The 23323-nt window shown below is 45.0% G+C and overlaps 2 protein-coding genes across 2 annotated transcripts in view; one reads left to right on the top strand and one right to left on the bottom strand.

Annotated features, from left to right (window-relative positions):
• The window catches only part of slc44a1a (solute carrier family 44 member 1a), a gene marked incomplete at its 3' end in the record, with an annotated part of 263392 nt that overhangs the window by 233075 nt on the left and 6994 nt on the right, over positions 1–23323 (bottom strand). Inside the window, exons 11-14 of the mRNA XM_080534791.1 lie at positions 22337–22493; positions 22125–22208; positions 20801–20938; positions 20250–20486 (exon numbers count right to left, since the gene is read on the bottom strand). Coding sequence (XP_080390917.1) covers positions 20250–20486; positions 20801–20938; positions 22125–22208; positions 22337–22493 — 616 coding nt within the window. The remainder of the gene's footprint in view (positions 1–20249; positions 20487–20800; positions 20939–22124; positions 22209–22336; positions 22494–23323) is intronic.
• aptx (aprataxin) lies at positions 15735–18856 on the top strand (the record flags this gene model as incomplete). The annotated part of the gene is made up of 7 exons (XM_080533465.1): positions 15735–15867; positions 15983–16029; positions 16236–16556; positions 16747–16806; positions 17342–17568; positions 18103–18206; positions 18412–18856. The coding sequence occupies 7 exons, from the start codon at positions 15735–15737 to the stop codon at positions 18564–18566; spliced, it is 1047 nt and encodes a 348-aa protein (XP_080389591.1). The 3' UTR covers positions 18567–18856.

Here is a 23323-nt window from a genome sequence, read left to right as displayed (position 1 = left end):
AACAAGTCAAAGACCCAGGAAATCATCGTAGACTTCAGGAGGAAAAAGTCTCAACTCTCCGATTCCTGGGGATGCACATGCGGGATGACCTGACCTGGAAGGACAACACAAAAGCCACCATCAAGAGGGCACAACAGCGGCTATACACCCTGAGAGTCCTCAGGAAGGAACACAGCAAGCAGGAGATACTGGTGACCTTCTACCGCGGCGCAGTGGAGAGCATCCTCACCTACGGCATCTGCAACTGGTTCTCCAGCTGCACAACAGCGGAGAGAAATGCGCTACAGAGAGTCGTGAGAACAGCACAGAAGATCACCGGCGCCCCCCTCCCCTCTCTGGAAGAGCTGTACAACACACACTGTCTCAGGAAGGCCTCCAAGATCCCCAGGGACCCGACCCACCCTGGGTACGAACACTTTACCAGGCTGCCCTCGAAAAGGCGGTTCAGGACCCTGGCCGCAAGGACAAACAGACTGAAGAACAGCTTCTACCACAGGGCCGTCCAGGCCCTGAACACAGCAAAGACCTAAGTTCTGGGCCCTGGACAGTTTGGACGGATTGATGGCAGCTGCTGGACTGAAAAAATCAGGTGTAGTGCTGAGGCACAAACATGTACATTTCAAGCCTGCAAACTGCGACACTTTAAATAAATGTGGAATAATACTATTGTGCAATATGACAACCCTAGTCGTCTGTCTGTACAGTATAGTACAGTGGATAGTGTACATAGCCTTTATTTATGTAAACCAGCTCCTTCCCTTCTTGAGATTTTTTTTTCTTTTTTTCTAAAAGTTTTTTTTTTCTTTCCTAACACCAGGGGAGCCACCCCTCCTTAATTTCGTTGTTTGGTACCTGTACTGTAGCAATGACAATAAAGTCCATTCATCCATTCATTCATTCATTCATTCATAGCTGTCCTTTGATCATATATCATCTTTGATTATAACTCATTGTTTATTAAATAAATAAATAGCCTATATGAAAATGGGCTTTTCATAACTCATGCATGGTCACAATACTGATTCGCCTATTATAGAAATAGTTTTCATAATATGGATTTTAAATCACAATTATTTATGAATTAATCACATATGACTAAAAATCAACACAAAGGGAGCATTGTTAATTATACTATCATAGTATACTATAATAAGTTAACACTTTATTTTAAGTGATTGGGGTGAATGGAGCTGTTAAAACGGTTTTTAATCAAGATTTTCCCACCGATTTGCGTAAATTAACACATACATTTGCATATTATTCATTAAATTAGCATAATATTGTTATATTTATTTGTTGTAAATGTCATGCATAGTAGTTTCTATCATCCCTGAAAATGTCATTACAGTGTGACCAACCTATCTTAAGCTATGAAGTAAAGTATGTAAAATATAGTGATAAAAAGGTCCATTTGGTGCCATTCCGGAAGACAGGTGTCCATTGTTAGGTGCGCGACCTTTTTGACCTGTCTTGGTTCACAAAATGGGTTGTATCTCAGCAACCGTATGTCCTATCATCATAAAACAAAGTGCTCTGTGCTCCTGAGAGTATGCTCTAGAACAATGTATATCAATTGTACCAGCAGAAGCAATCTTTAAAATTGGTACCTAACACCCTACTTATAGCAAAATGCAAACTATACCGTTTATACGGTTTATGTGTGCCAAAATCTACTACAATGGCGCTACGTGTGGACACGGGATTTCTAGACGTTATTTGCGTTGATGGCCTTCCATAGTGGAGAAGCGCCATCAGTACCTCCGTGTGCTCGTCCAGACCAGGCGACACGGACATAAACTGATAACAAGTTCCGCCAACATTATATAGTGTTATATATATAACAACATTGTATAGTGTTATATATATAACAACATTGTATAGTGTTATATATATATATAACAACATTCTATTGTGTTATATATATAACAACATTCTATAGTGTTATATATATAACAACATTCTATAGTGTTATATATATATATATATATAGATAACAACATTGTATAGTGGACAGAATAGCCTATCTCTGCAGACAGAAGTGGTCAGTAGTAACATGTTAGACAGTGAGGCCGCGAGCTGCTGAGACAAAGGCTTCTACTGACCTCCGACACAGTCTCCCGTTCTCCTTGTTGACTGTTGAGATGTTTTCCGCAGTAAAGGAAACCAAATACAGAGATGTAACTATTCTAACCGTTCTGGTTCGCATCCCATATGTTTAGTGATGTGTCCTTCCGTGTCGAGTAACCGACGCACATGTTTGTGATGCGCGTATCGAGGCATGTGTTGATGACGTATAGTAAGAGGCATTTGTTGATGACGTATATGGTAACCTGCCGGCCGTACCACGTGACTGATTCGGGAAGTGGAGTTCTGTAGAGTAATGTGCATACGCGTATGTGCGTGTGTCCGTCCATATTTGTGTTTTTCCGTGTGTGTGTGTGTGTGTGTGTGTGTGTGTGTGTGTGTGTGTGTGTGTGTGTGTGTGTGTGTGTGTGTGTGTGTGTGTGTGTGTGTGTGTTGGGGGTTTTCTTCTTTTGGTTCTACACTCCAAAAGTTTGGATTTGAAATCAAACAATTACTATGAGACACCCAGCGTAGCCTATAGCCTATACATTATATTAATTGATCAATTATATTATAGGCTATATGAATAACTGAAAGAAGAACAGGAAGTCTGTAGGCTATGTCTGCTGTAAACAATAGTCCTGAGGTGAGGTAGGCTAGTAGTATCTCTGTACGGGGGGGGGGGGCAATAGTGGGTGGTTCTGCCCCTGCGGAGGATAGCTGATCGGACCGGTGTAAGTACCGGAATTTCCGGCCTGGGAGGTTTTTCCGACCCTACCAGATCCGGTCATAGGTTCTGCCCTTTCCGGCCATAGGTAGCGCTATGATTCGCTATGATTCGCGATGACAACGATGACAACGAAGACCCGTTAGTAGATCTGAAACTATGTGTTGGGTCGGAAAAACCTCGCAGACCGGAAATTCCGGTTCTTACACCGGCGTCCTAACGATTCCCACCCGAGTTGGGGTAGACCACGCCCTCCGCCACGCCCGCCGCGCGCCCAGCGGGCTCGACTCGCCGCCCCCAGGCTGCGTCCCTATCTCTTTCCTCGCTGCAAGATGTCGATGCAAGACTGCCATACTTATGCTGCGCCCGCGTAGGTTTCATTTATCAACGTTTCTAAAGTTAAAATATGAACTCCATGTGCATTGTGAATGAACTTATCCTAGTTGGAGTCCAAAGTACATATTTGGGTCTTTCATTCATGATTTTGGTTATTTGATTAGATGCCTTGATGACTGAACGAGTTAGCTAGCCAGCTCGCTGTTGGTGAAGTTTAACGTTCGTTTACCTAAGGTCCGTTTTCCACAAATTACAAAATAGATGACTGAACGAGTTAGCTAGCCGCCTCGCTGTTGGTGAAGTTTAACGTTAGTTTACCTAAGGTCCGTTTTCCACAAATTACAAAATAGATCAGTCGTTCAAAGTGTAACTTAGGTTATAGGCTCCTACGTTTTGAACCTAACACTTCTCCTTGGTAATTTACAGACCATCAGTGAACCCTGTCACTGTCAGTAGCACTGGCCCTGGAGTCAGTACACCAAGGTAAAAATGTGACTTAATCTCACAAGATTGTGAGATTGATGTGTCATTAATGATCATTCATAACTGTCGCCTTTCAACTTTGTACTTATTACTTATTTGTACTTATTTCAGCCAGGTCAGTGTGTGCTCAGATGTCAGGGAAAACGTGGAGGAATATCCTCAATTGAAGGTATAACGTTAAAGTTTAGCAGGGCTTTTTCATGTACTGTAGCCTACTTGTCCTTCAGACAAGTGAACTCATCACAAGGAAAAAGTAATGTGTTCACACATAATGTAGGCTACAAAGTCAAGCCTTTCAAATTACATTGCTGTTAGCATGTAAATATGAAATATGATGACAGTTATGACCAGAGAAGACCGGATTGCTTATTGTTGAGTACTAGCTTGTTATTGACAGATTGAGCCCTAAAGTGTTTATTTATGAACCTAGCAACTGGAAGAAGGGAACTGATGAGAATCGCAATAAGTCATTGATTGATTGATTGAAAACCTTTATTGTCCCCAATGGGGAAATTTTGTTGTCAAACAGCTCAGTTAGGGCAGACAGAAAACATTCAATAAAATACATAAAACAGTGCAGGCTCAATAAGTAAAAAGTTCCAAGTTCCAAAGTTCCAGCTCCAGGTCTCCCCCACCCTGCAGGGCCTGGTTGTAGAGTCGGAGTGCAGCTGGAACAAAGGACTGGGTGAAGGCAGCAAAACACTCCGGGGTAACATGGAGGGTCCAAAGAACCATTCCATGTCTGGCAAAGCGCGTTCTTTTCAAGGTAACAGTTAAAATGTCTTGTGCCTGCTCCAAACAGTCACGTATCAGGCGGATGGCATTCACATAGGTTCTCAACTCCTTCCACTTTACGTTTATATAGTGAATATAATGTTTTGTTTAGGTGGACTACAAGTGTCAGCACCATGTTGATGTGAGGTCTATGACGGCCAATTCGAGACCTTCATCTAAAAACACATGCTGTCCAGCCACAATGTCTCTCACCCTGAAACAGTGCCAGCCTCTAAGTGGGCGGATTAGCCGGTGAGTTGAGAGATGTATGCAGGTCTACTGTACGCTGATAATCATGTTGTTATATTCATCCTTGGCTTAAACTTAACATCCTCGTTAGCAGAGTATTTTTTTCCATTTTAAACTGTCCTGTATCAGCTTCTCTCACTCCAACCATCTGCATGTCCACCCTCACCACACCATATACCTTCTTTTAGGCCTCCGCCTTTTCCTTCAGCTCTATCTCCAGCATCCTTACCCCTACCAGCTTGTCTCCTATCTGCCATGTCCAAAACCAAGCTCTGCCTCTTGTTTAGTTCTTTGTCAGACAATGCCACCACGTGTAAACTTTCCTTTTCACTATTGGTGATAGAATTCTGGTAGCATTCTGTCACAAATCATTCTTAAGACACTTCTCCACCCACTCCACCCAGCTTGCACTATCTTCTTCACCTCTATTTTACGCTCTCCATTACTTTGGATAGTTGACGCCAAGTATTTCGACTCATCCACATCCTCCTTGTTACCTCACCAATCCACTGATTCCCTCATTCACTGGCTCAAACTTAACATAATGTTGATATGATTCTGTCAACAGCTGCAAGGACAGACACATGCCTGACTTCCCATTGGAAGTCATGGTAAAGAACACCCACAACCACAACCTGTTTGTGGCCGAGGCCCTTGGGCACAGAGATGTGGGGAAGGAATCAATTGAGAGCCTGACGAGGCTTTTTGAAATCGGCCACTCTCCCACATCAGCACTTTGTGTGTTGAAGCACGACCTGCAAATGCAGTATGGGGAGAGATAATATGTCCATGCCTCAGCGAACAGAGAGATCTGCCCAGACCTCCAGTTTGTCCAAAGGTGCACCTTTTTTTTAAGATCATATTGTAGTTATTATGTATGTATTGTCAAAAGACCCCTCACATGATTGGGGTTGAGACTGTATAATACTATGTTGATGATGGTTGTGTATGTGTCACACATTTGAACACATATGAGCAGTGGAGTGGGATGTATAGTTTGAAACGGTATACAGCATGCATATTATAACTTTATTGGCTAACATTTTTTTGTTCAGACTCTTCCAAAAGGTGTGCAGGGGAGAGTATGGTGCACAGCAAGGCCCTTCTATGCTGAAGCTCACATCAGGAGGTAATGTTGGGTTTTTATGATTTATAATGATAAAATAATTATAATTTATTGCATTTATAGAGCCCTTTTCCATCAAACAATGCTCAAAGTGCAGTGGGAGAGGAAGAAGGGGCACACCACATCACAACCAATGTGTAGCGCCCACCTGGGTGATGCTTAGGCTGCAGCTTGTGCACACTACAGCTCACCACACATCAGCTAGTGAAGAGGTGAAGAAGAGGGTAAAAAGGAGAAGGGGGACAAGGAAGGACTAGTACTAGATTATTTGTATGAAGATGTCAGCGGGTACGCAGGCAGGCAGGCATTGGACAGTACTAATGCCCGATCGTGGAGGCAAAGAACCTTAGCTAATTACTGCCCTAATAACACAGTTGCCTACCAAAAACAAAGAAATACTCCTACAGTAAAATATAAATTATTTGTGCTTTGCTATGTTTACGTAACCCAAACAACGTGCCTAGCAACAGGCATTAAGAATTATAACAATTCTTATGCTTGGAGTGCTATCATCGCAAAGACCATGGTACAATCTACTGTAGTCTATTAGACTTGCTCATCTCAACATTGTTTTTGTATTTTCAAGCAACCGTATCTGTGGACTTCTTCCAACCTCTGAGACAGTTCAGTCTGCTGGAGGGAACGCCACATCAGTCACTCCTGGGTAGGTGATCACAGTCAGGTTAGGTCACACAATACACTGTGTCAAAGTAGCAACAGGTTCTAGTAGAAGAATACATTTTCGACTACAGCTGTGTTTGCTCTGTGTTCCCTAGTAGTGCACCATATAGTTTGTTTGCCATTCTGTGTGAAGCTGCAGGAGGTCCAGACCAGGATGTTCCCCCAGAGAGCGGAGGTGCAGAGGGAACTGCTGGACAACGGAACCCTGCTTTTGAGGAAACAGGTGTCCTTGTTAAACGGTGTGTGTGTGTGTGGGGGGGGGGGGGCAAATCCGCTCAATCATGTGTGTTGGGTATTCTTTGTGTTGAACCCTCACCTCAGAAATGAATAAAATGTTTTTGGACCTGTGAACTAAAAAAAAAAAAAAAAAAAAGTTCATAATCAATCATGTGGGTGGGACAGACAGTAATACTTATGCACCTTTTTAAAAGCAGTGTGTGCAGACGTGAATGTCCTGCTGATGAGGGAGATTCTTTTGGTCCAATGGAAGAGGACCCTGAAGTACATGTTCCTCTGCCTGGTCCATATCATCCTGTATCATCATCATTGTTAACAGTGTTTGTTAATAGTGGTGAATGTGGTAGTATTCAACGATTCTGCTGAGATTGGGATAGCATTGCGGATAATGGACATTTTTAGAACTGTTCCTTCACTGTATGTAAATTAATTCAAACCTATTTTCTTCTTGGATATCACAGATTCTGGTGGTGCCTCCATCGTGGAAAACATGATGGAGGATCTGAAAAGAAGAGGCCAAGAGGATCCCCTCTTCTTCGCTGGGTTGGTGAAGATGGCCAAACAGCATCAGCTGCTGAAGAACAACCCAGCTGCACTACTGTCAGCTGTCCACACCTTTGGAAGGAGCAGTACTCTGACCAGCAGACGGGCAGTCACTTTGAGGCGGGCCGCCAAACGGCCAGGCCCAATGATTGGCTGCCAGCCCACAGCTGTGGCACGGAGGAAGCAGAGCTGCGGCTCAAAAAGGCGCTTGTCTTGGGGGTAGTGGTGGTCTAGTGGATAGTGAGTTGGACTTGTGATCAGAAGGTTGCGAGTTCAAATCCCGCCTGAAGCCACACCACTACTAGTGTGCCCTTGGGTAAGGCACTTAGCCCTCAGTTACTCCAGGGGGAATGTCCCTGTAATTCGTAATTGTAAGTCGCTTTGGATAAAAGCGTCTGCTAAATGGCAAAATTATTAAATTATTATTGTCTGCTGGGCGACCAGTCAAGCGGCACAACTTGACTTCTGCAGTGGCCTCAAACACCAGCCTGGCCAAAAAGCACTGAGGAACTGCCCCTCATCCACTACAGAGGCAGAACACTACCGTACAGTGCCCCTCATCCACTACAGAGGCAGGACGCTACCGTACAGTGCCCCTCATCCACTACAGAGGCAGGACGCTACCGTACAGTGCCCCTCATCCACTACAGAGGCAGGACGCTACCGTACAGTGCCCCTCATCCACTACAGAGGCAGGACGCTACTGTACAGTGCCCCTCATCCACTACAGAGGCAGGACACTACCGTACAGTGCCCCTCATCCACTACAGAGGCGTGACACAGTGGATTACAGTGCCCCTCTCTCATCGTTCCTTCGAGGCAGGACATAATATTTTGGTGCTCCTCTACCCCTTTGTATATATTGAAGACCCAAAGACGGCTCAAAAGGACAGTTTTGACTGCCATTGTATTTAATAGGCCTGCTATTGTCAATCTGTTCACTTCAATCTGTTCATATCAATAGGCCCTTTTCAATCAGTTCATATCAATCGGTTCTTTTCAATCAGTTCATTTCAGGTTCTAATGTTCATTTTTACTAATCTATACAAAACCTGATCTCACATGTTTTATCCTCAAGAGGATACATAGGCAGAACAACTGAACTGAACAACTGTTGCACTTTATGAGCCAGAGGATATGATTGATCTACTTGCCTGTGAATTGTGTGTTGTCTACACAATGCATTCGCTTACACCCCAACCACTGTCAATCTCTGATGTTGGCTTGTAAGCCTACCTTCTGCTAATGTAACATTTCAAAACTAACTGGTCAAATTAACACATTTGATTAGCAGGTGGCTACCTTGTCGATTCACTTAAAAACACAGAATGCCAGGCAAGAATTTTAACGAATATGACAAGGACCTCATTTTATCACCTTGGAAATATTGTTAGGTGAAACTTTTCCTTTCCAATATTCCTTTTCATTGATACTGAAAGACTAATGCATGCTTTACTGGCAGGTTTGACAATTGTAAAGCTCTCCTGTCTGGTCTGGTCTTCCAAAAAAAGTGATTTTAAAAGTTATAGTCAACTCCAACTAATTCAAAATTCTGCAGCACGTGTCTTCACAATGACCAGAAGGGCGGCTCACACACAGGACTTGAGAATGTCTGAAACTATGGACGTTTTGAAATAAGACCTTTAAACACTGACTTTACCACACAGCTTTATGTGCTTGATGCTCTCATATTTTACTTTGTTTTCCAGTGTTTTCTTATTTCTCACTGTGTGATGTTAGTGTAGTAGCGCAGACCTAGGCTATATAGCATCTATTTTATCACTGTCTGCTTTACACATGTCTGGACATGCACTATATGACTGTGTGCATGCCGGTATATGTCTTGGTACATATACTGTGTTTTTGAATGGAGTTATAATATAATGACTGACAATTACACTTTGACAAAGATGACAGTAAGCCACACAGTCCTATTGAAGAAGTGGGCTTGTTTGCTGTTGATATCTGAGCTCAAACAGAATGGGGGAGGGGGGTCTGATTGGCTTATTATAACCCATCATATAGGATGGATAGGGGCATTCTGAATGGTTGGGGTTGGCGGTCTGTGGTGGTTTAAATGAAACTTTAATCGACTCAAAAACTGCTTAGCTGGTGGGATGGACTCACACTCATGGACGCACATTTGCCATGTCTCTCCTGTGATGTTTTTAGCTCTTTTGCTCTGAGATTGTAATTTAATGTAACTTATCGCTCTCTAAATGCTGCTGTTAGACACAAGCTTTTAGACATAAGCTCCAAGAGCTTGTTCGATCGTCCCGTTAAGAGAGGTCAGGGAATATTTTTTTACAGCTCACTTTTCTGGCCCCCTGGTGAAACTTCTGGAATATGTAGGGGTGGGACCCGCATCCCTTGTTCTCTGTAAAGCGCATTGTGTTGCCTCTGGGTATGAAATGTGCTATACAAATAAAGCTTAGATTGATTGATTGATCTCTTTTAGTAAAGAAACTGCAGCTTCCTGCCTACGGTCCTTTAGAGATGGCACATGCTTACAATGCTTAAGATAATATTTTGCTTTTGGTATTATTGATAATGTTCATGCAAGGTTAAAAATGTCAGTAGGCCTAGTCTATGAATAGCCTGCGTCTTATTCATTGCTGTAGCTTCAAGAGTCCCCCCTTAAGTGTTAATCAGCCCCAGTCCCCAGACAGAGGAGCCTTGCTGGCGAAACCAACTAAACGTTGTGTTGTGGATGCTATTATTTTAGCAATTTATTCTAAGTGTTGGTTAGCTAGCTAGCTATGCACTCGTTGGAGGGCTTTGAACGATTTTAGGTTAAAGAAGACGCTTGAACTAACGTTAGCTAGACTAGCTAAGGCTCACGTAGTCAATGGAGTTTAACATGGTCAGTTATGCTTAGCTAGCACGCTAACGCGTTAGCATAGGCTAACGAGAGAATAAATATCTGATTTGTGTTTCAAGTACATGGTGGACATTAGGAGTACGCTACAGTGACATATTACGTGGTTGATTGAAACGGTAATGTTTAAAATAGCCACGCAGTCCGCGAAAATGTATGCCGTTTCCATAGGGATGCAGCCTGCGGGGCGGGGAGGCGAGTCGAGCCCGCTGGGGGCGTGGCAGAGGGGCGAGGTCTACCCCAACTCGGGTGGGAATTGTTAGGACGCCTCCCGCCCAGCCACCGCGTCACCATCCACGACCAGCTACTCGCCCAAGAACAGGCCGGTCCGATCAGCTGTCCTCCGCAGGGGCAGAACCACTAGTGCCCCCCCCCCCCGTACAGAGATACTACTAGCCTACCTCACCTCAGGGCTATTGTTTACAGCAGACATAGCCTACAGACTTCCTGTTCTTCTGGACTACATTCTTTCAGTTATTCATATAGCCTACATAATATAATTGATCAATTAATATAATTTATAGGCTATAGGCTACGCTGGGTGTCTCATAGTAATTGTTTGATTTCAAATCCAAACTCTTTTGGAGTGTAGAACCAAAAGAAGAACCCCCCCCCCCCCCAACAGACAAATATGGACGGATACACGCACACACATTTACTCTACAGAAACAACACAAACACAGACTGGTCAGTAACTGTGGAGAAACAATGTCATTTTTTATTATAAATATGAACATGTAAAATCAAACATACATGATATATAATGTATGGGAAAAACATTGAGAATAGAAAAGATTGGGTTCCGATCTATTGTCAAGGCTGCACTGCAGCGTCCACTCACAGGCGCTATCCCACTACTGGACGGCACGGGGGCTTTGACCTGCTTCGTTTCCGACCTGGGCCGGTGCACCCCTCCTTAGACGACCTGGTAGTTCCGGGCTCCCCCAGGAGCACCATATCGATACCGAACTTAGTGTGGACACCCGTTCGACATGGGCCGCTACAGCCCAGAGCTCCTCAGCTCATTCGATCCGCCAACCTCAGCCTCCCGGTGACTTGGATTACAGGCACGCGCCACCGCGCCCGGCGAGAATGTCTGCTGCAGGGAAATGCGATGAAGTGTCCGCCTCTGACGTCATCGTTTCAAAAGCGCGGTAGCCGAGGCTTTATTATAAGAAGGAGCAACACATTAGTGGGGATCTGAAGCGGACGGGCTACATTTTTAACAGGAATAGTTTTTTGAAATGATGAATAGCTTTTCTAGAACCCAGTGGTTTGAAAAAAACTAAAAACGTGTCCAGTATAAATATCAGAAGAACTATGTTACATTTCGTAGAAAAGTGAGGTGGGGGGGGTTCTTAATTTGAACCTATCAGAATAATGTAGGTCTATGTAGACGTGTTTCAGGTCTGTAAAAACACAATAGCCTCCCCTATACACTGCAACAGGCTATAGAACTATAATTCTCCTGTTATTCTATAGCTTTTTGTCCCTTCAACATCACCTCCTCCACCCCCTCCCGCCCAGCCACCGCGTCACCCTCCAGGACCAGCTACTCGCCCAAGAACAGGCCGGTCCGATCAGCTGTCCTCCGCAGGGGCAGAACCACCCACTAGTGCCCCCCCGTACAGAGATACTAGCCTACCTCACCTCAGGACTATTGTTTACAGCAGACATAGCCTACAGACTTCCTGTTCTTCTGGACTACATTCTTTCAGTTATTCATATAGCCTATAATATAATTGATCAATTAATATAATGTATAGGCTATAGGCTACGCTGGGTGTCTCATAGTAATTGTTTGATTTCAAAACCAAACTCTTTTGGAGTGTAGAACCAAAAGAAGAACCCCCCCCCCCCCCCCCCACAACAGACAAATATGGACGGACACACGCACATACACGCACACACATTTACTCCACAGAAACAGCACAAACACGGACTGGTCAGTAACTGTGGAGAAACAATGTCCTTTTTTATTATATATATATGAACATGTAAAATCAAACATACATATAATGTATGGGAAAAACATTGAGAATAGAAAAGATTGGGTTCCGATCTATTGTCAAGGCTGCACTGCAGCGTCCACTCACAGGCGCTATCCCACTACTGGACGGCACGGGGGCTTTGACCTGCTTCGTTTCCGACCTGGGCCGGTGCACCCCTCCTTAGACGACCTGGTAGTCCTGGGCTCCCCCAGGAGCACCATATCGATACCGAACTTAGTGCGGACACCCGTTCGACATGGGCCGCTACAGCCCAGAGCTCCTCAGCTCATTCGATCCGCCAACCTCAGCCTCCCGGTGACTTGGATTACAGGCACGCGCCACTGCGCCCGGCGAGAATGTCTGCTGCAGGGAAAGGCGATGAAGTGTCCGCTTCTGACGTCATCGTTTCCAAAGCGCGGTAGCCGAGGCTTCATTATAAGAAGGAGCAACACATTAGTGGGGATCTGAAGCGGACCGGCTACATTTTTAACAGGAATAGTTTTTTGAAATAATGAATAGCGTTTCTATAACCCAGTGGTTTGAAAAAAAAAAACAAAAAACGTGTCCAGTATAAATATCAGAAGAACTATGTTACATTTCGTAGAAAAGTGAGGTGTGTGTGTGTGTGTGTGGGGGGGGGGGTTCTTAATTTGAACCTATCAGAATAATGTAGGTCTATGTAGACGTGTTTCAGGTCTGTAAAAACACAATAGCCTCCCCTATACACTGCAACAGGCTATAGAACTATAATTCTCCTGTTATTCTATAGCTTTTTGTCCCTTCAACATCACCTCCTCCACCCCCTCCCGCCCAGCCATCGCGTCACCCTCCAGGACCAGCTACTCGCCCAAGAACAGGCCGGTCCGATCAGCTGTCCTCCGCAGGGGCAGAAACACCCACTAGTGCCCCCCCGTACAGAGATACTACTAGCCTACCTCACCTCAGGACTATTGTTTACAGCAGACATAGCCTATACAGACTTCCTGTTCTTCTGGACTACATTCTTTCAGTTATTCATATAGCCTATAATATAATTGATCAATTAATATAATTTATAGGCTATAGGCTACGCTGGGTGTCTCATAGTAATTGTTTGATTTCAAAACCAAACTCTTTTGGAGTGTAGAACTAAAAGAAGAACCCCCCCACAACAGACAAATATGGACGGACACACGCACATACACGCACACACATTTACTCCACAGAAACAGCACAAACATGGACTGGTCAGTAACTGTGGAGAAACAATGTCCTTTTTTATTATATATATGAATGAATGAATGAATTGACTTTATTCAAATTTATTCATTCATTCATTTTCATTCATTCATTCATATGAACATGTAAAATCAAACATACATATAATGTATGGGAAAAACATTGAGAATAGAAAAGATTGGGTTCCGATCTATTGTCAAGGCTGCACTGCAGCGTCCACTCACAGGCGCTATCCCACTACTGGACGGCACGGGGGCTTTGACCTGCTTCGTTTCCGACCTGGGCCGGTGCACCCCTCCTTAGACGACCTGGTAGTCCTGGGCTCCCCCAGGAGCACCATATCGATACCGAACTTAGTGCGGACACCCGTTCGACATGGGCCGCTACAGCCCAGAGCTCCTCAGCTCATTCGATCCGCCAACCTCAGCCTCCCGGTGACTTGGATTACAGGCACGCGCCACTGCGCCCGGCGAGAATGTCTGCTGCAGGGAAAGGCGATGAAGTGTCCGCTTCTGACGTCATCGTTTCCAAAGCGCGGTAGCCGAGGCTTCATTATAAGAAGGAGCAACACATTAGTGGGGATCTGAAGCGGACCGGCTACATTTTTAACAGGAATAGTTTTTTGAAATAATGAATAGCGTTTCTATAACCCAGTGGTTTGAAAAAAAAAACAAAAAACGTGTCCAGTATAAATATCAGAAGAACTATGTTACATTTCGTAGAAAAGTGAGGTGTGTGTGTGTGTGTGTGGGGGGGGGGGTTCTTAATTTGAACCTATCAGAATAATGTAGGTCTATGTAGACGTGTTTCAGGTCTGTAAAAACACAATAGCCTCCCCTATACACTGCAACAGGCTATAGAACTATAATTCTCCTGTTATTCTATAGCTTTTTGTCCCTTCAACATCACCTCCTCCACCCCCTCCCGCCCAGCCATCGCGTCACCCTCCAGGACCAGCTACTCGCCCAAGAACAGGCCGGTCCGATCAGCTGTCCTCCGCAGGGGCAGAAACACCCACTAGTGCCCCCCCGTACAGAGATACTACTAGCCTACCTCACCTCAGGACTATTGTTTACAGCAGACATAGCCTACAGACTTCCTGTTCTTCTGGACTACATTCTTTCAGTTATTCATATAGCCTATAATATAATTGATCAATTAATATAATTTATAGGCTATAGGCTACGCTGGGTGTCTCATAGTAATTGTTTGATTTCAAAACCAAACTCTTTTGGAGTGTAGAACTAAAAGAAGAACCCCCCCACAACAGACAAATATGGACGGACACACGCACATACACGCACACACATTTACTCCACAGAAACAGCACAAACATGCACTGGTCAGTAACTGTGGAGAAACAATGTCCTTTTTTATTATATATATGAATGAATGAATGAATTGACTTTATTCAAATTTATTCATTCATTCATTTTCATTCATTCATTCATATGAACATGTAAAATCAAACATACATATAATGTATGGGAAAAACATTGAGAATAGAAAAGATTGGGTTCCGATCTATTGTCAAGGCTGCACTGCAGCGTCCACTCACAGGCGCTATCCCACTACTGGACGGCACGGGGGCTTTGACCTGCTTCGTTTCCGACCTGGGCCGGTGCACCCCTCCTTAGACGACCTGGTAGTCCCGGGCTCCCCCAGGAGCACCATATCGATACCGAACTTAGTGTGGACACCCGTTCGACATGGGCCGCTACAGCCCAGAGCTCCTCAGCTCATTCGATCCGCCAACCTCAGCCTCCCGGTGACTTGGATTACAGGCACGCGCCACCGCGCCCGGCGAGAATGTCTGCTGCAGGGAAAGGCGATGAAGTGTCCGCTTCTGACGTCATCGTTTCCAAAGCGCGGTAGCCGAGACTTTATTATAAGGAGGTATCAGAGTAATGTAGGTCTATTTAGCCTACATACGAATACAAAACGTGATTTAGGTCTGTAAAAACACAATAGCCCCCCCTATACACTGCAACAGGCTATACGAATTATAATTCTCCTGTTATTCTAGCTTTTTGTCCCTTCTCGGACACCATACTTAATACTTCTGGTTCCACGCATCCTACATGTATCCAGCATTTCTGCTACCGGTAATTTACTACTAGATTACCCTATTCGATTTAGTTGGTATTATATCAAAACATCACATCATCAATGATGGTCGAACTCATTGCTAGCGGGCTGCATTTGTGATTTGTGTGCAAGCCTTTGTCGTCGTTGTAACAACACATGGTCTCGATACAAACTCTGTTGCGGTGATTTGAAACGCATGCTGTACTTGTGTGCATGATCTAGGTTGTGTGATCTTTTGGTCTCTTTAAAAAAAATATTTAAACTCGTGCATTTCCTCAATCGTTCCAACTTTGAACACAACCGTGTTTTGTTGTTGAACACAACAGAGGGGACATCATCATGTCTAAACACTGTTGGCTCAGCAGCGCAGACGGACGTCACAAGCCCATCCGACTCCCGCACCTCCAGACCCGGGTCCTGGGTCGGGGACCTGACACGGTCATTAAAGACAAGAAGTGTTCCAGGGACCAGGGTAATTTCGTCAGATGTTATAAATAGATAATGATCACCTAGCCTATTTCATTTGTTTAATGTTCCCAATGCACCGCACATTTCTGAAAAAGATACATATCTCCTTTCTTTGTCAGTCGAACTTAAGGCAGACTGCGAGAAAGAATACATTCACGTAAAACAGGTAAGCATGCCGCATAGTTTAACTGTGTGTGTGTGTGTGTGTGTGTGTATATGTATAGTAGGCCTAGTTGGGAGTTTAACTGTGTGTGTGTGTGTGTGTGTGTGTGTGTGGGGGGGGGGGGGTATTGAGTTGGGAGTTTAACCGTGTATGTGGTAGTAGAGAGTTTAACCGTGTGTGTGTTCTGTGTGTTCTGTGTGTGGTGGCAGCTGGGTGTGAACCCCACCAGTGTTGCCGGGCAGGTCGTGGGTGTGGGCAACCGAATGCAGCTGAGGACCGGTCAGGTGCTCCACATCGTCAACCAGCTGTACCCCTACACCGTACGCTTCCAGCAGGCCCCCAACCCCACCCAGGGGACCAAGCCTGGGGACACCAGGGGCCTCAAGAGACCCAGGGACCAGGACCAGGAGGGGGGAGAGCACCGCAGGGAGGCCCCCGGGGTGAAGGCCCACCGAGAGGCAAAGATGGACAAGCCACCACACCAGCCTGGAGGGTCGACCAGAAACACACCACCTCCTACTGAGAAAGTGGTTAGTGTGTGTGTGTGTGTGTGTGTGTGTGTGTGTGTGTGTGTGTGTGTGTGTGCGTGTGTGTGTGTGTGTGAGAGAGAGAATCTTCATGTTTTTTTTCACATGCTAGCTCCAGTAAGCAGTGACATCATATTGTGTTTACTGACATTTCTCTCTCTCTCTATCTCCCCCTCCCTCTCTCCCTCTGTAGGGAACAACAGCACATTGGAGCCAAGGACTGAAGTCTTCCATGCTAGACCCTAACATGCAGGTCTGCTGTTGTAAACATGGATTCTCAATATAGCTCGACAACATTGTTTGCATACATGTAGACAATATCAGAGAGAGTATAAGATATGTTTAAAACACCGGCACACTATGCCAGGAATGTATGGCTTCATTTCACTGATGAGAACACCTAAATAAAGTAACTTATTTTTGTTTCCCAAAACATTCCGGAGTTGGAATAAAGTCACCCTTGACACTCTGGAATGTTGACAATTTGGGTGACTTCATTCACTCTCAGCACTAAATAAGTTAACTAGGAAGTCCCTTGAAATAGAATTATGTCTTTTTTGAAGGAGACCTAACCTGTTTAGGGCAGCATCTTAGTGAACTTCTTCGCAGACAATTGGTACTTGATGTTTTTTGGTCTAATGCCACCTCAAGTCTTCCAAGTCTGATTATGCAGGGACATTGTTACCATGTTTGTACTGCAGTTTGTGATCGAGGTATTTTAAGGGATTAAATGAAACCCAGAATAACGTTTCCATCCCCTCGTGTTGTGGTCGGCGGTGGGGCTGCAGGTGTACAAGGACGAGCGTGTGGTGGTGATCCGGGATAAGTACCCCAAGGCCCGGTACCACTGGCTGGTTCTGCCCTGGGAGTCCATCCCCAGCCTCCGGGCCCTGGGGCAACAGCACTGCAGCCTGCTCACACACATGCAGCAGACAGCAGCACGCACGGTGCAGCAGTGCCCTGGGGCCAGCAGCCTGCGCTTCCGCATGGGCTACCATGCCATACCCAGTATGAGGTAAGGGGAGGGCTACATGTTTGTGTCGGTGTTGACATGTTGATGTTGTTATGTTGGTGTTGATGTTGTTATGTTGGTGTTGATGTTGTTATGTTAGTGTTGCTGTGGGTGATGTTAGTGTGTGTTGACGTGTGTTGGTGTTGAGACATCTTCTGACCCTCACCACTACGTCTCCTAAAGACACCCGCTTTCCCCTCTACTGTGTCCCTAAGAACTTCTATTGCCCCCTGGTACTGTTTCTCAGTTTCTCAAAAAAAAAAAAAAAAAAAAAAAAGTTTTAGAAGAAGGTGATAGGGAGAAGGTTTTTCCTTCTATCAATGGCCCCGGGCCCGAGCTAGATTACTCTTCCTGCAACGAATGGTGGACTGATGATTCACATGCTTAGTATTCAAATGTATTGATTGTAAGTCGCTTTGGAATAAGGCGTCTGCTAAATGCCAAAGATTTAAATGTAAAAATGTAATATGTTGATGTTGACATGTTGATGCTGTTGTTGACGTGTGTTGGTGTTGACATGTTGATGTTGTTCTGCAGCCATGTCCACCTCCACGTGATCAGCCAGGACTTTGACTCACCGTGTCTGAAGAACAAGAAACACTGGAACTCCTTCACCACGGCCTACTTCATGGAGTCTGAAGGTAAGAGGAAAGGGAGGCTAGTAACTAGTGTCTCCATGACCACGCCTGTCCCAGGAGAGGAAAGGGAGGCTAGTAGCTAGTGTCTCCATGACCACGCCTCTCCCAGGAGAGGAACGGAGGCCGTGTGTGCATGTTAGAACGTGGTGTTTCATCAGATTATTGTGTTGCGTCTTATTCTTATGTTTTTTTTCTGCTCCGTCTCCAGAGGTGATCGCGATGTTGGAGAAGGACGGGAGGGTGACGGTGCCGGAAGGGACCAGCGAGCTGTTGAAACGACCTCTGACCTGTAACGTGTGTCCGAAGGAGCTGCCCACCATACCACAGCTCAAGGAGCACCTGAAAACCCACCTGCTCACCTGAGACGGCATCCTAATATCTCGAATGAGCGTAAAAACAGATCTCAGGGGTCCTAATCAGCTGCGTCCGTAAAAAAAAGGCTCTGCTTGCGCCTCGGCTGTGAAGCGCGTTAACGAACACCCTGTCTCTGTTTCAGAGGCGTGCAGTGCGTCGTTCCATCCCCAGTGATGTTGTCTTGCTGTGCCGGCTGATGGGTCACATCAGGACAGCCTGTCGCTCGCAGCGCGTTGACGCATGAGTAAACTAGGATGTGGGGAGGGGAACATCTGGAGTCTTAACAAAATGGTGTCATGGAAGCCTTGGTGCCAAGATAGCCGTCAATAATGTTGAAAATAACAGTTGTTTTAGTTTAGTTTGTTATTTTTCTGCATTCATGGTTAAAATAAAAATGCTAATAAAGTTGATCACATTTTGGAATGTTGGGCTGACTGCTGTTCTATGGTTTCCAAGGTGATAGCCTAGCTCTATATCTAGACACTCAGTAAGATCCTTCGGACGACCCTACCCTAAACCCTTACGTTGCCCTACAACCTCACCTTGGTAAGGTTACCTTACCATAATCCCTTACTTGATGTGGCTAGCCTGTTTGTAAAGTTAAGAGCCCAGAGTCAAAATAACTCTCCAACACCATTTCATAGAGGGGAGCTCCAGTTTAATGTTCTGTACAATAACAAATAAAAACAGTGAAATGTGTCAGAACAACAGCAGTGAGTGGAATCCAGGGATAATAAATATTACCACAACAGAAACATATTTTAGACCATCCTCGTTGTGCCCTCCCATTGCGCCCTCCACCACTTCCCTTCTAATTAAAATCATACAAAACAATTCCTCTCCCTCCCTGCGTCCAATTCCACTGCCGAATCGCAACAGATATACCAGTTTATTATAATTACAAATATTTGGCAACATTTTAATGATTAAAACTGGAATACAGAAGCAGTGGTTAAAATCTAATGGGCCCGTTTCACAGACAAGGCTTAAGCCTAATCCTAGACTAAAAAGCATCTTTTATAGCATACAAAAAGCAGATTTTATATTAAAAGCGTGATTTAGTCCAGGACTAGGCTTAAGCGTTGTCTGTGTAACCGGCCCCTGTGTCTGAATATCCTAATCCTTCCACCACACCACACTAAACAACACAAACAGTAACTCTGTTCAAGTAACACCAAACTACAAAAAGGGGTCTTTTTTTTCCTCCTATATTAAAAGTAGTAAAAAAAAATAAAAAAAATGTTATTAAAATCTGTCTGTTAACATGTGTAGGTGTGGATCAGTCACATGACTAGCATTCCGAGGAGTGCAAGCCAGGAAGTAGATGAGATGACAGGAAGTAGATCACACATCGGCAGGAACCAGTTGTCCTCTGCTGGTCAAGCTAAAGTCCCTCCACGAGTCTAGAACCAAAAGAAAGAAAGACGTTTTGATATACAGTAGTCATCATCATCATCATAATCTTCCTCAACATCAATGCCAACCCCACCCTCCGCAGTCCTGTTCACCTACCATTGGCTTCATCTCTCCACTGTCTCCCTTGTCCCGACCTGCCATCCGATTACTCTTATCCACAAACTCCTAAAGAGAGAGAGAGAGAGAGATGTTTGTGTTTGGCAGTAACAGATATCTGAACAGACTGACCTGACCTGTCCTCCTGTCAAGCTGTGTATGTAACACACACACACACACCATCAGGGCCTTGTCCATGTAAAACTCTTTTCCGGGGCTGCCGTCGTTGTATTTGCTGTCGACGGCGAAGCAGAGGAACAGGACGTCCACCACGATCTCGTAGACGGACAGGAAGCAGTGGGCCACCAGGAAGGAGAACAGACACACCAGGAGGAGGGGGACCACCCACACCGTGTAGTCACGCTGGTAGTTCAGGGCCAGCACGCCCGCCATCGCTGTGCACGCCACGATCAGGACCTGCACGCCGACACACACAGGCAGGCGTGGAGGGAGGGAGGGAGAGAAACAGACAGGATGTAGAGAAATGGTGAAGGACGGACATAATTGTATTAGTCAAGACAATGGGCCGGTTTCACAGACACGGCTTAAGCCTAATCCTGGACAGAAAAAAAAGCATCTTCAGTGCAGATTTTACATTGAAAGTGTGATTTAGTCCAGGACTAGACTTAAGACTGGTCCTCAACGTCTGTAATCTCTAGCTCGTCACCGGTAAGTGTCTATAGTCGTGATAGCAACTGTTAAAACTGCTGTAGTCGCGATGGAAACCGTACCTTCCCCAGGAAGAGGACGAAGTCGCCCACAGTGTTGATGGCCGCCACTCTGAGGGCGTTCTCCACCAGGATGGCGAAGGCGTCGCGCGCCGACGTGCAGAAATTGGTGCTGTTGATGGCTGTGGCCGCGTACGCGTTCTGTGGCAGGACAAGCAGACAGGGTCAGGTATGGAGCTTGGTGTGGCTGGCAGGGCTTAAAGTGGGAAAAAATCCTGTGCCTGAAACTTTTTCTTGGGGAGGGGGGTCACAGTTTGAGATATTGGGAGAGCGGGTACAGAAGACAGCTTCTTGTCTCAATGTTTAAATGCATTAATACTGTTTTATACTCAATACAAAATAAAATAATATATTTTGATGTCTTTAAAAGAACAAACTGATTAAATCACTTAAGGCCAAACTGATTGCATCACTTATTAAGCCACTATCACTATAACAATAGATCAATAGATCTACATCAATTAAAATACTGATGACTAGTGACCAGTCAAGACCATTGGACTCCAGGATATCTTTTGAGCTCCTGCATGAGGGCTGATGAGTTGGCGATGTTTACTTTCCTGCTGACTAGGTGTTGTGTTGTTACTTTGGCCAGATCATCATAAAAAAATCGAACAAGGACATTGAGGATTTTGTCCATGTTAAGATTAGTAGCTTCGTCGATATTAATTGAAAACGTTGCTTTTTTAAGCTTTTCACACAGCCGTTTTTTCAATTCCGGGACAAAGGCCATGTGTGTTTAAATAGCTGGCGTGCTGATTGGAAACGGACAGCTTTGTCAGTGCATTTTTGTCTTCTGATAGCTTCTTGCACAAATCGACCAGTGGCTGAGCCATTGTGAAAGACAGATCATGTTCAGCTATAAACGCGCACACTCGGATCTTTTGCTCGCAAACACGGTCGGCCATTGAAGATGCCCTTCTTAAGGCCCGCCCCACTACTCTGCCTCCGATTGGCTAGAAGTCGTTGGTTGGCTTGAGCAATGTGATACCATTGGTAGGCGGAACTGACTCTTTGCTGAAGATGACTCTTTAAATTACGATGTAAACAAATAGCATGTGATTTTATTTTATTTTATTGCTCAAAATCCCCCCGCGCCGGAAATCCGGCACCGTGCCGGAGAACTTTAAGCCCTGGGCTGGGAGCCTTATTAGTGATGTTCACAAGTGTGTTTGATACTTATTCTGTTCCATGCGTTACAATGAGCCTGTCCTCCGATTTATACCTCCACCAGCCTCCAACACTGTCACAACAGGACCATTTCAGGGCTCCATAAGACTAGAGAGTGTTCTGTTACTGTTGCTCACCTGGTTCAGGTTAATCTCACCTGGTTCAAGAAGGTTAGACACTTCTGAAGGCACCACAGGCAGCAGATACAGGTTTTCAGCATACAGCGGGCACAGGCATTCTCCTAGGGTCAGAAACACACAACAGCCGTCGTACAGCCTTTCTCCTAAGATCACGCACGCACACACACTCCTTTCAGCTAGGTGTGGCTGTAGGTGAGGATGATGACGATGATGATGATGTAGGCCCTACCTTTCCTTTCAGCTGGGTGTGGATGTAGGTGAGGATGAGGCGTGGTATCTCCACCAGCGTGATGATGAAGGAGCCCTTAGCAACCGTTCCCAGGTGATAGCGAATAAGACGCATCACAGAGGACAGGATGGGGGTCACCGGGAGCTGGGACTTATTCCTGGGGGGGGTTGGGGATGAGGAATGTACAGTATATGGATATGGGATGTGACACACTTCCAGACCTGGGTTCATGCATTAGACATCATTCCAAATACTTTGCTGTGCTTGATTGAGTTTGCCTGTCATGGACGCATCTCAAAATGGTAAATCCCCACCCCCCACTATCTGACACTCAGACAGGCCCAAGCAAACACTCAAAAGTATTTGTGAAGATGTAAATACTATTTCGACCCAGGTCAGCAAAGTTCACACAGTAAACCTCACACAGCAGGACCAATTCAAATCTGCCATCATGCTAATGATTCAGCTAATCAAGTTTTTTTAAGACCAGTTGATGAGTTCAATCAGGTGCGATAGTGATGGAATTAGCCTGGGACGAAAACCTGGACCCACTGCAACTCTCCAAGACCAGGTTTTCTTTTTTGTGATTGATTTTGTATTGCTTTTAACAACACATAACAATGACAATACAGAACAAGAAAGGAAAGGAGGGGGAAAAAAAGAAAGAAAACAAAAAAGAAAAGGGGTAGTGTAGCGGACAAGTCATATCCAAGACCAGGTATGAGGATCACAGTGTTAACATGACCACAGACACGTCACAATACCACATCTGTCCACCAGAGGGCACTGCTGTCATACACATCCAGACTGGACTGTCCAAGACTAGCCTTCTCTCAATATCCTGCATCCTCTGCTTGTGTTGTCCTCAAAAGATATTGCGCATATATATATATACCTTTGTATATTGCACATTGCACATGTCTCCTGACATAGCTTCTTTTATACTTCTGCACATTAGATACTGTACATAAACTACCTCACTGTACA

This window comes from Nansenia antarctica (genome assembly GCF_963989245.1).
Source record: "Nansenia antarctica genome assembly, chromosome: 6".
Classification (NCBI taxonomy): domain Eukaryota; kingdom Metazoa; phylum Chordata; class Actinopteri; order Argentiniformes; family Microstomatidae; genus Nansenia; species Nansenia antarctica.
This window is presented reverse-complemented; position numbering and strand designations above follow the sequence as displayed.